The sequence below is a fragment of the Eretmochelys imbricata genome, chromosome 4 (genome assembly GCF_965152235.1).
Source record: "Eretmochelys imbricata isolate rEreImb1 chromosome 4, rEreImb1.hap1, whole genome shotgun sequence".
Classification (NCBI taxonomy): domain Eukaryota; kingdom Metazoa; phylum Chordata; order Testudines; family Cheloniidae; genus Eretmochelys; species Eretmochelys imbricata.
This window is the reverse complement of record NC_135575.1, coordinates 47,660,021-47,674,685: the sequence shown is the minus strand read 5'-3', so window position 1 is coordinate 47,674,685 and position 14,665 is coordinate 47,660,021. Positions and strand designations below refer to the sequence as shown.

At 42.5% G+C, this 14,665-nt stretch overlaps 2 protein-coding genes across 5 annotated transcripts in view; one reads left to right on the top strand and one right to left on the bottom strand.

Moving 5' to 3' along the window:
• PGRMC2 (progesterone receptor membrane component 2) overlaps positions 1 to 14,665 on the top strand; it is a 32,331-nt gene that overhangs the window by 15,850 nt on the left and 1,816 nt on the right. Inside the window, exon 2 of the mRNA XM_077815218.1 lies at positions 14,411 to 14,566. Coding sequence (XP_077671344.1) covers positions 14,411 to 14,566 — 156 coding nt within the window. The remainder of the gene's footprint in view (positions 1 to 14,410; positions 14,567 to 14,665) is intronic.
• Positions 4,306 to 14,665, bottom strand: part of LARP1B (La ribonucleoprotein 1B) — a 127,822-nt gene continuing 117,462 nt past the window's right edge. For all 4 annotated transcript variants that reach the window (XM_077815205.1, XM_077815206.1, XM_077815207.1 and 1 more), the window contains exon 20: positions 4,306 to 4,783. In XM_077815205.1, coding sequence (XP_077671331.1) covers positions 4,629 to 4,783 — 155 coding nt within the window. In that variant the 3' untranslated portion in view covers positions 4,306 to 4,628. The remainder of the gene's footprint in view (positions 4,784 to 14,665) is intronic.

Here is a 14,665-nt window from a genome sequence, read left to right as displayed (position 1 = left end):
CGTTCCCCCTGTACCCTGAACTCCACCCATGGGCTTGGGGCTTTTGCCCCACAGGGAGCACTGGGGCCACCTGGTTGGGAACCAGTGTTCTAGAACAAGCATATGTATATCTTTATTTGTATATCAGGCGATCAGCATACGTGGTGGCTTATAAAGCATGTTAAATGAGTTAAAAGACGTGCTTCTTGACTTGAAGAGTTTACAATCTAAAGTAGACAAATATACAGATGTTAACTGAGAATGGGCAGGGGAGGGAGAAGAGGGTTCAATCATTTAATCTCCTCTCCAACACAAAGAGAGAAAAGATGTACAGCTGTTAAGTCGCTTGAAGACTTGTTCTGCTGCCTACCTACCATAAGTGTATTTAAAAATGACTTGTTTTGCTGATTAGTCTATTTCTGTTTCATTTTTCTTTTGTAACTGTTCACTCTTGAATAACATTCACATTTAAATGCTAATATTGCTAAAAAGGTAATTATTTCATTTTTTTTAGAACTTCATTTAATTTTCACATTTTTCTGAGTTAAAATAACTCAGCTTAACTGTTTTGTAATTGGGTATAATTATGTAAGGCTAAGCCCATTGCATACCATAAACTGTTGCTCTTTTTTGTTACTGTTGTTTTAAAGCACTAGTTTACTAGAATATTTGACCATTTTTCCCTTATTTAACAATATTTGACTAATTTACCAATTATTTTTGGACCAGTCAAATGCCCAGCATTGCTTCCTGTCTTGTCTGCCTTTCCATGTACAAGTTGTTATACAGTTAACATTCACAAGAGGAAAAGACTAAAACTAGTTACAACTGTGGATTGTTCAATCCCGGCCAATCTTCCTTGGGTCATATTTTCAGTAAGCCCAAATATAAACAAAAATGTCATTGATTTTGAGTGCCCAGCGATGACCCTAGGATTCTGATTATTTTCAGAAGTGCTGAACACTCACAAATCCAAAATAAGTCCAAATGAAGGTATTGGTGCTCAGCCTTACTTATTTCAAGCTGGGTATCTAAAATTAATGAACATGTCTAAATATTTTGGCCTTCGTGTTTATAGTAATGTAGGTGCCCATTGCAAAATAGCCTACATCACTTGTGACCCTTGATCTAGTTTTGTTTCTTTAGAAATTAGCTTCTTGAGACTCTTAGCTATATTTGATTAGTTTTTTAGGAAATCTTAGTTTATGTGCTTTCGGTATAAAATAACTAGATCTGAATTTCTAGATGTCAGTCTGCCCATCTGGATTCTTATACTGAACTCTTCACCAGACATCAAGCACGTTTTTGTACTCTTATATACCACATTACATTGCAAAGGACTCAAAAGAAGTATACAAACTTTTACTGAAATGATTGGTTTGTGACTGGTATATAACTTTCTGTGAGAGAGAGAGAGCTTGTTTTGAATGAATTCCATTTTGTACATAAATTCGTATTTTACAGGAAAGGATATTCAGGTTGTAATATGCTACTCTAGATGACTATAATCATCCACTTTGTATGTGTCAAGTTTCAGTACCCAATTTGAGGCTCAAGTCTTAGGGTATGTCTACACTACGGAATAAGGTCGAATTTATAGAAGTCGGTTTTTTAGAAATCGGTTTTATATATTCGAGTGTGTTTGTCCCCACAGAAAATGCTCTAAGTGCATTAAGTGCATTAACTCGGAGGAGTGCTTCCACAGTACTGAGGCTAGAGTCGACTTCCGGAGCATTGCACTGTGGATAGCTATCCCACAGTTCCCGCAGTCTCCGCTGCCCATTGGAATTCTGGGTTGAGATCCCAATGCCTGATGGGGCTAAAACATTGTCGCGGGTGGTTCTGGGTAGATATTGTCAGGCCCCCCTTCCCTCCCTCCCTCCGTGAAAGCAAGGGTAGACAATCGTTTTGCACCTTTTTTCCTGAGTTACCTGTGCAGACACCATACCATGGCAAGCATGGAGCCCGCTCAGGTAACCGTCACCCTGTGTCTCCTGGGTGCTGGCAGACACGGTACGGCATTGCTACACAGCAGCAGCAACCCCTTGCCTTGTGGCAGCAGACAGTACAATACGACTTGTAGCCATCATTGTCATGTCCGAGGTGCTCCTGGCCACGTCGGCTGGGAGCGCCTGGGCAGACATGGGCGCAGGGACTAAATTTGGAGTAACTTGACCAGGTCATTCTCTTTAGTCCTGCAGTCAGTCCTATTGAACCATCTTATGGTGAGCAGGCAGACGGTACGGATTGCTAGCAGTCGTATTGTACCATCTTCTGCCGGGCAGGCAAGAGATGAGGATGGCTAGCAGTCGTACTGTACCATCTTCTGCCGAGCAGCCATGAGATGTGGATGGCATGCAGTCCTTCTGCACTGTCTGCTGCCAGCCAAAGATGTAAAAGATAGATAGACCAGATTTGTTTTGTACTCATTTGCCTCCTCCCCTGTCTAGGGGACTCATTCCTCTAGGTCACACTACAGTCACTCACAGAGAAGGTGCAGCGAGGTAAATCTAGCCATGTATCAATCAGAGGCCAGGCTAACCTCCTTGTTCCAATAAGAACAATAACTTAGGTGCACCATTTCTTATTGGAACCCTCCGTGAAGTCCTGCCTGAAATACTCCTTGATGTAAAGACACCCCCTTTGTTGATTTTAGCTCCCTGAAGCCAACCCTGTAAGCCGTGTCGTCAGTCGCCCCTCCCTCCGTCAGAGCAACGGCAGACAATCATTCCGCGCCTTTTTTCTGTGCGGACGCCATACCAAGGCAAGCATGGAGGCCGCTCAGCTCACTTTGGCAATTAGGAGCACGTTAAACACCACACGCATTATCCAGCAGTATATGCAGCACCAGAACCTGGCAAAGCGATACCGGGCGAGGAGGCGACGTCAGCGTGGTCACGTGCGTGATCAGGACATGGACACAGATTTCTCTGAAAGCATGGGCCCTGCCAATGCATGCATCATGGTGCTAATGGGGCAGGTTCATGCTGTGGAATGCTGATTCTGGGCTCGGGAAACAAGCACAGACTGGTGGGACCGCATAGTGTTGCAGGTCTGGGACCAGTGGCTGCGAAACTTTCGCATGCGTAAGGGCGCTTTCATGGAACTTTGTGACTTGTTTTCCCCTGCCCTGAGGCGCATGAATACCAAGATGAGAGCAGCCCTCACAGTTGAGAAGCGAGTGGCGATAGCCCTGTGGAAGCTTGCAACGCCAGACAGCTACCGGTCAGTTGGGAATCAATTTGGAGTGGGCAAATCTACTGTTGGGGCTGCTGTGATGCAAGTAGCCCACGCAATCAAAGATCTGCTGATATCAAGGGTATTGACCCTGGGAAATGTGCAGGTCATAGTGGATGGCTTTGCTGCAATGGGATTCCCTAACTGTGGTAGGGCCATAGACGGAACCCATATCCCTATTTTGGCACCGGAGCACCAAGCCGCCGAGTACATAAACCACAAGGGGTACTTTTCAATAGTGCTGCAAGCTCTGGTGGATCACAAGGGACGTTTCACCAACATCAACGTGGGATGGCCGGGAAAGGTACATGACACTAGCATCTTCAGGAACTCTGGTCTGTTTCAAAAGCTGCAGGAAGGGACTTTATTCCCAGACCAGAAAATAACTGTTGGGGATGTTGAAATGCCTATATGTATCCTTGGGGACCCAGCTTACCCCTTAATGCCATGGCTCATGAAGCCGTACACAGGCAGCCTGGACAGTAGTCAGGAGCTGTTCAACTACAGGCTGAGCAAGTGCAGAATGGTGGTAGAATGTGCATTTGGATGTTTAAAGGCGCGCTGGTGCAGTTTACTGACACGCTTAGACCTCAGCGAAACCAATATTCCCATTGTTATTACTGCTTGCTGTGTGCTCCACAATATCTGTGAGAGTAAGGGGAAGACGTTTATGGCGGGGTGGGAGGTTGAGGCAAATCGCCTGGCTGCTGGTTACGCGCAGCCAGACACCAGGGCGGTTAGAAGAGCACAGGAGAGCCCGGTACGCATCAGAGAAGCTTTGAAAACCAGTTTCATGACTGGCCAGGCTACGGTGTGAAAGTTCTGTTTGTTTCTCCTTGATGAAACCCTCCGCCCCTTCGTTCGCTCTACTTCCCTGTAAGCTAACCACCCGCCCCTCCTCCCTTCAGTCACCGCTTACAGAGGCAATAAAGTCATTGTTGCTTCACATTCATGCATTTTTTATTCATTCATCACACAAATAGGGGAATGACTACCAAGGTAACCTAGGAGGGGTGGTGGAGGAGGGAAGGAAAATGCCACACAGCACTTTAAAAGTTTACAACTTTAAAATTTATTGAATGACAGCCTTCTTTTTTTTGGGCAATCCTCTGTGGTGGAGTGGCTGGTTGGCCGGAGGCCCCCCCACCGCGTTCTTGGGCCTCTGGGTGTGGAGGCTATGGAACTTGGGGAGGAGGGCGGTTGGTTACACAGGGGCTGTAGTGGCAGTCTGTGCTCCAGCTGCCTTTGCTGCAGCTCAACCATACACTGGAGCATACTGCTTTGGTCCTCCAGCAGCCTCAGCATTGAATCCTGTCTCCTCTCATCACGCTGCCGCCACATTTGAGCTTCAGCCCTCTCTTCAGCCCGCCACCTCTCCTCCCGGTCATTTTGTGCTTTCCTGCACTCTGACATTATTTGCCTCCACGCATTCGTCTGTGTTCTGTCAGTGTGGGAGGACAGCATGAGCTCGGAGAACATTTCATCGCGAGTGCGTTTTTTTTTTTCTTTCTAAGCTTCACTAGCCTCTGGGAAGGAGAAGATCCTGTGATCATTGAAACACATGCAGCTGGTGGAGAAAAAAAAAGGGACAGCGGTATTTAAAAAGACACATTTTATAAAACAGTGGCTACACTCTTTCAGGGTAAACCTTGCTGTTAACATTACATACATAGCACATGTGCTTTCGTTACAAGGTCGCATTTTGCCTCCCCCCCACCGCGTGGCTACCCCCTCAACCTTCCCCCCTCCCTGTGGCTAACAGCGGAGAACATTTCTGTTTAGCCACAGGCAAACAGCCCAGCAGGAATGGGCTCCTCTGAGTGTCCCCTGAAGAAAAGCACTCTATTTCAACCAGGTGACCATGAATTATATCTCACTCTCCTGAGGATAACACAGAGAGATAAAGAATGGATGTTGTTTGAACGCCAGCAAACATACACTGCAATGCTTTGTTGTACAATGATTCCCCAGTACGTGTTACTGGCCTGGAGTGGTAAAGCGTCCTACCATGAAGGACGCAATAAGGCTGCCCTCCCCAGAAACCTTTTGCAAAGGCTTTGGGAGTACATCCAGGAGAACCGCGAATGCCAGGGCAAAGTAATCCTTTCACATGCTTGCTTTTAAACCATGTATAGTATTTTAGAAGGTACACTCACCGGAGGTCCCTTCTCCGCCTGCTGGGTCCAGGAGGCAGCCTTGGGTGGGTTCGGGGGGTACTGGCTCCCGGTCCAGGGTGAGAAACAGTTCCTGGCTGTCGGGGAAAACCGGTTTCTCCGCTTGCTTGCTGTGAGCTATCTACAACCTCATCATCTTCTTCGTCCCCAAAACCTGCTTCCGTATAGCCTCCATCTCCATTGAAGGAGTCAAACAACACGGCTGGGGTAGTGGTGGCTGAACCCCCTAAAACGGCATGCAGCTCATCATAGAAGCGGCATGTTTGGGGCTCTGACCCGGAGCAACCATTCGCCTCTCTGGTTTTCTGGTAGGCTTGCCTCAGCTCCTTCAGTTTCACATGGCACTGCTTCGGGTCCCTGTTATGGCCTCTGTCCTTCATGCCCTGGGAGACTTTGACAAAGGTTTTGGCATTTCGAAAACTGGAACGGAGTTCTGATAGCACGGATTCCTCTCCCCAAACAGCGATCAGATCCCATACCTCCTGTTCAGTCCATGCTGGAGCTCTTTTGCGATTCTGGGACTCCATCATGGTCACCTCTGCTGATGAGCTCTGCATGGTCACCTGCAGCTTGCCACGCTGGCCAAACAGGAAATGAGATTCAAAAGTTCGCGGTTCTTTTCCTGTCTACCTGGCCAGTGCATCTGAATTGAGAGTGCTGTCCAGAGCGTTCACAATGGAGCACTCTGGGATAGCTCCCAGAGGCCAATACCGTCGAATTGTGTCCACAGTACCCCAAATTCGAGCCGGCAAGGCCGATTTAAGCGCTAATCCACTTGTCAGGGGTGGAGTAAGGAAATCGATTTTAAGAGCCCTTTAAGTCGAAATAAAGGGCTTCATCGTGTGGATGGGTGCAGGTTTACATCGATTTAATGCTGCTAAATTCGACCTAAAGTCCTAGTGTAGACCAGGGCTTAATGAGAGTTCTTGGCTGTTGGAGCATGCTCAGTATTGTACCTCTTGTGTTCATGAGAAACACAACAGTGGTTAATCTGATTCAGTATTTTTGTGTGTAGACCAGGTCACAAATGTCTGTTTGTATACACTTTCTTTTTCATATCCTTCCCGATTTAGGATTACTGACTTGTACCTAAATAGAGCAGGGTTGTGAATAATATATTGTATTTAAGAGAAGCCTTTTTGGGCTTGGAGGAGGTGATGTGGAAATACACGTGCCCTTGCAATGTTGGCTTGATGTTACCCTTTCACAAACAAAGCCGTTATTTCAGTAAAATAGTACTGAAGATAAGTACATTCCATGAAATGTATTGGAAATAGCTAGGTATTGGAAATAGCTCCCTCAACATTTTTCTGTTCAATATGTCTACAGTGTGTCCAGTGGGACCTCTAGTTGCTTATAACCCTATTGTGCAATGTTCAAACACTTACACCCTGCCCTGAATGATTTACAGATTAAATAGAAAGGACAGAGAAAGCTTGGGAGAAAGGAAGGATTATCATCTCTGTTTTACAGATAGGGGAAATGAGGTACAGAGTAAATTTTATAAGGCTACATGGGAACGTGGTGGTGCAAGACTGACTTAACACAGACCATTCTGATCAAGCATCTTTCCCGTCCCTAAGTTGAATATACTTGCACCTTCCTGGATGACTCTTCTCTGTTAAGTATAAGGAAAATTGCTCCACAACCTCTTTAAAGTTGGAGTTTGAAAAAATATTTTAAAAATATAGATGGGTGGCAGCCTATTAAATCTTGTAACTGGATAATTGCCACAGAGGGGCTCAGCAAAAGCAAACAGTGTAATCCAGTATTTGATATAAAATATTGGTTACTCAGAAATTTACATTCAGTGGATCCTGGTGTAAAGAACCAGAATTAGAATGTTTTGCCTCTTACTACAGAAGAAATTGGTGCCTCTTCAGTAGATGTTTCAGAATCACTTGGGCACACGGTGATGGAAGCCTTATTTCTAATGAGTTCACTTTCTGGAATGGTCAATGTACAGTACCTTCCCCTGATCTTTCTTCAAGGAAGAGGGAATATGGTAAATTAACGTTGGCAACTTTTATGGTCCGTTAGACTTGAAAGACAGCAATTTGAGTTCCCTTACAATGACTGAAGTCCTATTTCAAGGATTAGCGTCCTATTTCAAGGACTAGTGATTTAGACATGACCTTGCTAGTTGTAAAGAAACTCCTTTATACTTTCATAATGAACATGTTAAGTCTCGGTCAGAACATTAATATTTGACCACTTTATTAAAAAAGAGACAACTGGAAATTACAGATCTTATTACTCATCTATAATCCTTACTTTTTGTTGTCAGCAAAACTGGATGTATGCATAATTCTTCACAGGTTGCAAAGCAAACAAATTCCAAAGGCCACCCTAAATACTTTGAGATAGATCATGAAAACATCATTTTAGTATCATGTGATCTACCAATATTCTAGTTTATTTTTAACAGAAAATTTTCTTTAAGTAATCGCAATCTAATTTCCTGTTTCAGTTAGCATGGTGGACTAGCAGAGAAGTTAATTCTCCTTAAGGAGGGCCTCAGACTGGAATAATATGCAGCAGGTTGAATATTACATTAAATGCAGGTTTCTAAAGAACCACACAACTTCCCAATTTATAGAAACAGCTATAAAGCTTGTAAAACCTTGGTAAGTTTTTACTCTAGACACATGGAGCAAAAGCCTTTCTGAGAAACTTTTGCTTAGACATACGTCAGTCCACATGTTCCCATTAGAAGACATTGACTTTATATTGGAAGCCTAAGTTATTTAAGTAGGTAATGGCATTTATTGAAACATTCCGTATGGGAAAGGAACATTGTTTTAAGTGCTTTGGGAAAGAAAAATCTGAAATAAAATGCCATTGCATTCTGTAGGCTGTAGTTAGTAATTGCTTTTCCTAGAGAGTTATGACACCATATGGTATTAGGCAAGGAATGAAATTTAGTCTAGTGGCTTATGTTTTTCTGATTCAGAACTTCAAGGACTAGGTGATGTTATAAGTAGGTGTATTGGAGTACTGCAGAATGACTTCAGGAGGATCATCTTTGTTTAAAGAAATTGGTTTTGGTGCTACTGCTTCAGTGACTAGGGGCCTTCTTCCTATTGCTCTGGCCTTCTAAGTTACTATCAATCTTGATACTCCAAAGAGAGAGTCTGTAAATAGGGCTGAAATGATGGTGACTAATACTTAAAATGCTGCAATAGGCTAAATGCTATTAATAGATGATATATTGAGAGTTCTGCATACTTCTTGGATAGCCTGCAAAATATTAATCATTCAGTTTTTAGCCATTTCATTTGTTTCAGTGTTAAATCTAAATTGACTGTTGAAAATGGTACATGTTGAATTGTTTTTTCCAGGGTACAATTAAAAAATTAAAATACATGCATTCTGGAATATATTTGGAGTAATGTTTTATTTCACACTGAAATCTTTATTTTAAAACTACACTGTTTTCCTTTGTGCCATAAAACAAATAGATTTTTTTTTTCCATTCTGGCTTACTAAATGCTTGTACTGCTTTATGTACACAGTTACAGACATAATTGCTTAGGCAAAGCTCCCTGAATACCCTCTGTGCTGAGATTCATAAGCTTCAGCCAATCAGTATATATAGTACTGCATACATAACAGGAGTTAATAGGCTATGTGACTTTAATAAAGAATTAGCTTTGCATGTAGAGTTTCATGATCACACTCCTCCATTCATATGCAGCTTTTATCTTCTATTCGCCAATGTTCTAGTAGTGTGGGATTATGCATCCGATGAAGTGAGCTGTAGGTCACGAAAGCTTATGCTCAAATAAATTGGTTAGTCTCTAAGGTGCCACAAGTACTCCTTTTCTTTTTGCGAATACAGACTAACACGGCTGTTACTCTGAAACCAAACAATTCAAAGTGCATCTTCTGGGGTTTAGGTTAGTTACTTATTGCCATTTGCCTATTAGCACTTATTAGTTAAGATTAAATAAGGGCTGAATTAGTTGGGTCTCTCTCTAATCAGTCTTCGTATTCTATCAGAGTGCTCATACTTTCACAAAGAAGCATGTTAGATGAAAGAGTACTGAATATCTGGTCCAAAAGGACTTGGTTTTTTAGCTACAAGATTGGTAGCTAACAATCTGTAGTATAAAAAATTGGGTAGTGGTCCCCGTTTGAAATACCTTGGTGCAGAAAGATTTCTTTGAGCTGGTATGTGGTAATGCTGTACCAGCATTTATTTGGTAGCATTACCAGTTTTCGAAGAATCTAAGCTTTCCCTTAATTTTAAGCTTCTTGCTGTTATGTTTGTGAAGAGAATCATGTGAATATGAACTGATGTCACTGCTATGTCTTCAGATTGACAGAAATGAGATCTGAGTGGTGTGAACAGCCCCATGATTTAAATGTGAATGTTTTATTGCTGATCTAGTTAACAGAAACATCCAGCAATTTTTGGGACTGTAGGCAGATATTGGGTAGAGTAGTTCCATTACATTTTCCCCCCTCCACTCTTGGTGCTTGAGGAAGAGTATATATTTGTAACCATGTACAGTAACAACTTTGTTGTTCAGCATGGTGGTGGTGGGAGCGGGGTTTGCTGGTTAATCAAATATTCCGGTTAACTGCAAATTATATTTTACCAATGGAATACCAATTTTCAAAGTATTAGAATACAATAAAATGAATAAAGTATAAAATACAGTAGTACAACCTACAGGTATTCACCAATCCAGGAGTAGTACTGCACTGCAGAGTGGTTGGTTTCTTGAAGCACTTAGAAAACTTTACCTGTTTACATCTATACAGTAGGTTATTTTATGATGCTACATATCCCTATGGGCAGCGCATAGCATACACCCATATCACTAAAAATATATTTAACGCTAAAACTACTGAACATAATTTAATCTCTTTGATTCAGAAGGCACTTCAGGATCTTACAGTGCCTCAGGGTCATCATTATCAACATCAATTATCATTGTAGATGTAGAACAGGAGTGGGCAAACTTTTTGGGCCGAGGGCCACATCTGGGTGAGGAAATTTTATGCAGGGCCGGGGGGTGGGTGCGGTGTGCAGGAACAGGCTCAGGGCAAGGGATTGGGGCAGAGGAATGGTGCGGACTGTGGGAGGGAGCTCAAGGCAGGGAGTTGGGGTGTGAGGTACGGGCAGGGAGTTGAGGTGCAGGAGGGGTGCGAGGTGCAGGCAGGGGGTTTAGGGTAGGGAGTTCAGGAGGGTGGGGTGCAGGAGGGGTTCGGGCTCCGGCCCAGTGCCACTTACCTAAAGCAGCATGCACCAGGGCCAGGGCAAGCTCCCTGCTTGCCTTCCCTGGCCCCATGCCACTCCGGGAAGTGGCCAGAACCATGTTCCTGTATGGCCCCTAAGGGGGTGGGGGCACAGAGCTCCATGTGCTGCCCTTGCTGTGCCTCCAGTTACCTCCCCTGAAGCTCCTATGGGCCATGGTTCCCTGTTCCCGGCCAATGGGAGCTGCAGGGGGCGGTACCTGGAAGCAAGGCAATGCCCTCTGCACTGCACCCCCCCCATGCTGGGGCTGCAGGGATGTGGTGCTGCCTGCTTCTGAGAGTGGGGCGGGGCCTGTGACACTATGGGGGTAATCCCCTGGATCCGGCCTGTAGTTTGCCTGCCTCTGATGTAGAAGGTATAGGAAATGGGGCTGAATCTATAATGACCCTATGACACACCCTGGAAGCTGCTTTTTTTTTTTTAATAAATCCCTGATATCAGTTTGCTTGCTTGTCTTCTGTCTCTTTTTTGCATAAAAGTAGAGTGCAGAATGTGCAACTGCATAACCTCCTGGGCAGTATACTAGTCTTGGTTACTAGATTGAATATTTGCATTGGGAGATGTCAGAAATGCCACTTAACAGAGCTTTCTGGTTGATAAAGTGCCAGATAACAGCTTTTACTGTATATTGTACAGTACTTGCTGATAACGTATTAGCAGGATCATAGATGCATGTTAGGAGCTCAGAATGAGCATAATGAGTGCATATAGGAACCTCAGAAGGGGGGAGAAGCTGGCCATTCTGGTTTATACAACTTAAAAAATGTTTGTATTTTACATATGTCAGTACACTATTAGATAAGATCTTTAGTATACCACATGGCTATACTATACAAAGTAATGTCACAGTTAGCGTTCATGGAAAATAAATATATTGAATAACTTTTTACATTTTGGTTTGTAGTTTTTTTTACTTTCTTCACATTAAAGAGTTGGTGCTTCAAACTGTAGTATGTAACTGTTTTTTAGTTTCTACATCTAACAATTCCCAAAGGTTATGTTAAGTGTGGTGGTGTGCTTGAGGAACTTGGCAACCTAACTTTAAACAAATTGCCATCAAAGTTTTTGTATAATTCTATTTTAATATGTAATCATGCAACATTTGGGTTACTTTATGTATGTAAAGGAAACGTATGGAATTTTTTTTGACATGAGGCATAAACAGAATTTTAAAGTGTAATGGATTAAGATAAATTCTGGAAAGCTATTTACCAACCTTAACAGGAAATCATATCCAGCAGAGAGTCACACTTGCTTTCCATATAGTAACCCTCTATTTGATAAGTTTGAAGTTTCATTAGCACAGTTGTGTGTTTCCTTGGATCATCTAATGGACTAAGCGGTAATTACCTGCACTGCTATGCTGGAGACTGATTCAACTGCATTCATGCAAGTGTGTCAGCTAGCTTTCTGGAGGGAAAAGGTTATGTCCATGTTTGTTCTGGTCAAACTCCAGATTGGGTAACTGTTTGCATGTCTAAAATTCCTCTTATGTTCAGTTGGATAAACTATTTAACAGTCATAAACATCTTGCCTCTACTTTTGTCTCCCCACCTATTTCAGAATAACAGACCAACTTGCCTGGTAATCGCCACAGAAATAATAAAAGGGTCAGGGGCAGGCAACTACAGTCTTCAAGCATACTTATAAAAGCTAAGATTAAATTGGCAGTTAAACTTGTTACTTTTTTATATATATATATATATACTTTTTTTTTTTTTTGGAAAAGTAACTGGCATTGTTCTCAACTCAGTTTTAATCACAAACTTAGATTTGCTTTTAGAAATAAGGTCAGTAGACAAGCATCCATGACTGGGAATAAATAGCTATGAATGGGAAAAAAAAGTTTGACACTATTGCAGTGTTTGAAACCCAAGTGTGGCAGAATGGAGAATCTGAAAATAAAATGGACTTCTCTCAAGTTTCATTACTCTGCCTGAGAAATAAAAAGTAAACAATACAAATGATAAAGTAAACTATTATAAAACTAGTAAACTTTAATATAGGTAAGAATACTTGTTTAAAATAAACAGTTGTATGCCCCTTTAAACACTGAGATGCTTTGAGTTTGACTCCACTTTGCAGTAAGCTGGTTATTAGCCTTTTAGCTCTAAATGGTTAACTGATTTACACAATTAACATTAGACATCTTGCAGTACAGACCTTCATTACAGAATAACTTGGAATCAGACCAGTGTAATTGCTTCATTTCATTGTGTTAGGGTCAACTTTATAAGAATACTCTGAGTTTGATGGTTCATAACGCATTTCTTTAAAAGAATTGTGTGACATGGTTGGACCAATACCCTGGTTTTACAATAAAAAGCTGTTCTTTCACCCTTGGTATCACAGTTGAGTTCAATGTCCTAACATCAGGGAACTTAAGTTGAAAGTCTATAATGGATTTCCATTTTAAGATGTTGCCAGGACTTGAAGTAATAGGGCTGAATCAAACTTAAATGGTCTCTCTTGTACGTATGTAGTACTAGTAGAAAAGTTTTTCCTTTCTCATTCTGTTCTCCTGTGCCTTCACCCTCAGACTGCAGAAGCACTTGAAATGACTCTCACATAAGATGAGTTTGACTTGTGATTTGGTCTTGTCAGATACCTGTGTAAAATATTTATTTTTTCCTGCCTTTGCTTTTCTTTCAGAGTAACAGCCGTGTTAGTCTGTATTCGCAGAAAGAAAAGGAGTACTTGTGGCACCTTAGAGACTAACGAATTTATTTGAGCATGAGCTTTCGTGAGCTACAGCTCACTTCATCAGATGCATACCGTGGAAACTGCAGCAGACTCTATATATACACAGAGAATATGAAACAATACCTCCTCCCACCCCACTGTCCTGCTGGTAATAGCTTATCTAAAAGCCATTTCCAGCACAAATCCAGGTTTTCTCACCCTCCACCCCCCCACACAAATTCACTCTCCTGCTGGTGATAGCCCATCCAAAGTGACAACTCTTTACACAATGTGCATGATAATGAAGTTAGGCCATTTCCTGCACAAATCCAGGTTCTCTCACTCCCTCACCCCCCTCCAAAAACCCACCCCCATACACACACAAACTCACTCTCCTGCTGGTAATAGCTCATCCAGTTTGGATGAGCTATTACCAGCAGGAGAGTGAGTTTGTGTGTGTATGGGGGTGGGTTTTTGGAGGGGGGTGAGGGAGTGAGAGAACCTGGATTTGTGCAGGAAATGGCCTAACTTCATTATCATGCACATTGTGTAAAGAGTTGTCACTTTGGATGGGCTATCACCAGCAGGAGAGTGAATTTGTGTGGGGGGGTGGAGGGTGAGAAAACCTGGATTTGTGCTGGAAATGGCTTTTAGATAAGCTATTACCAGCAGGACAGTGGGGTGGGAGGAGGTATTGTTTCATATTCTCTGTGTATATATAGAGTCTGCTGCAGTTTCCACGGTATGCATCTGATGAAGTGAGCTGTAGCTCACGAAAGCTCATGCTCAAATAAATTCGTTAGTCTCTAAGGTGCCACAAGTACTCCTTTTCTTTTTGCTTTTCTTGTCAGCCTTCCCTGTCCATCTCATAGTGATGCCCAGTGTGGAGCTGCAGTGCCACTAAATGCTTCTCAACATTACACTACTGCTGTTCCTAACAACTCCTCCAGAAATATGGGATGATGTAAAGTCTTGTTTTCTTTGCTGTTTCTGCCTCATGCATCTTACTCAAGTGTTGAGGTCAATCACTATAAATAAACTTTGAAAATATCTATTTTGTTTTCTATTTCAGAGGGTCCATATGGAATATTTGCTGGCAGAGATGCCTCCAGGGGACTAGCAACTTTCTGTCTAGATAAAGATGCACTCAGAGATGAATATGACGACCTATCGGACTTAAATGCTGTACAAATGGAAAGTGTTAGAGAATGGGAAATGCAATTTAAAGGTAACTTTTTAAACTAGCAAAACATAATTGTTTACTTATACTACTGAATCTGTCAAAATAACAAATGGGTGGGGGCTTTTTAAAAGATGTTTCTTGTTC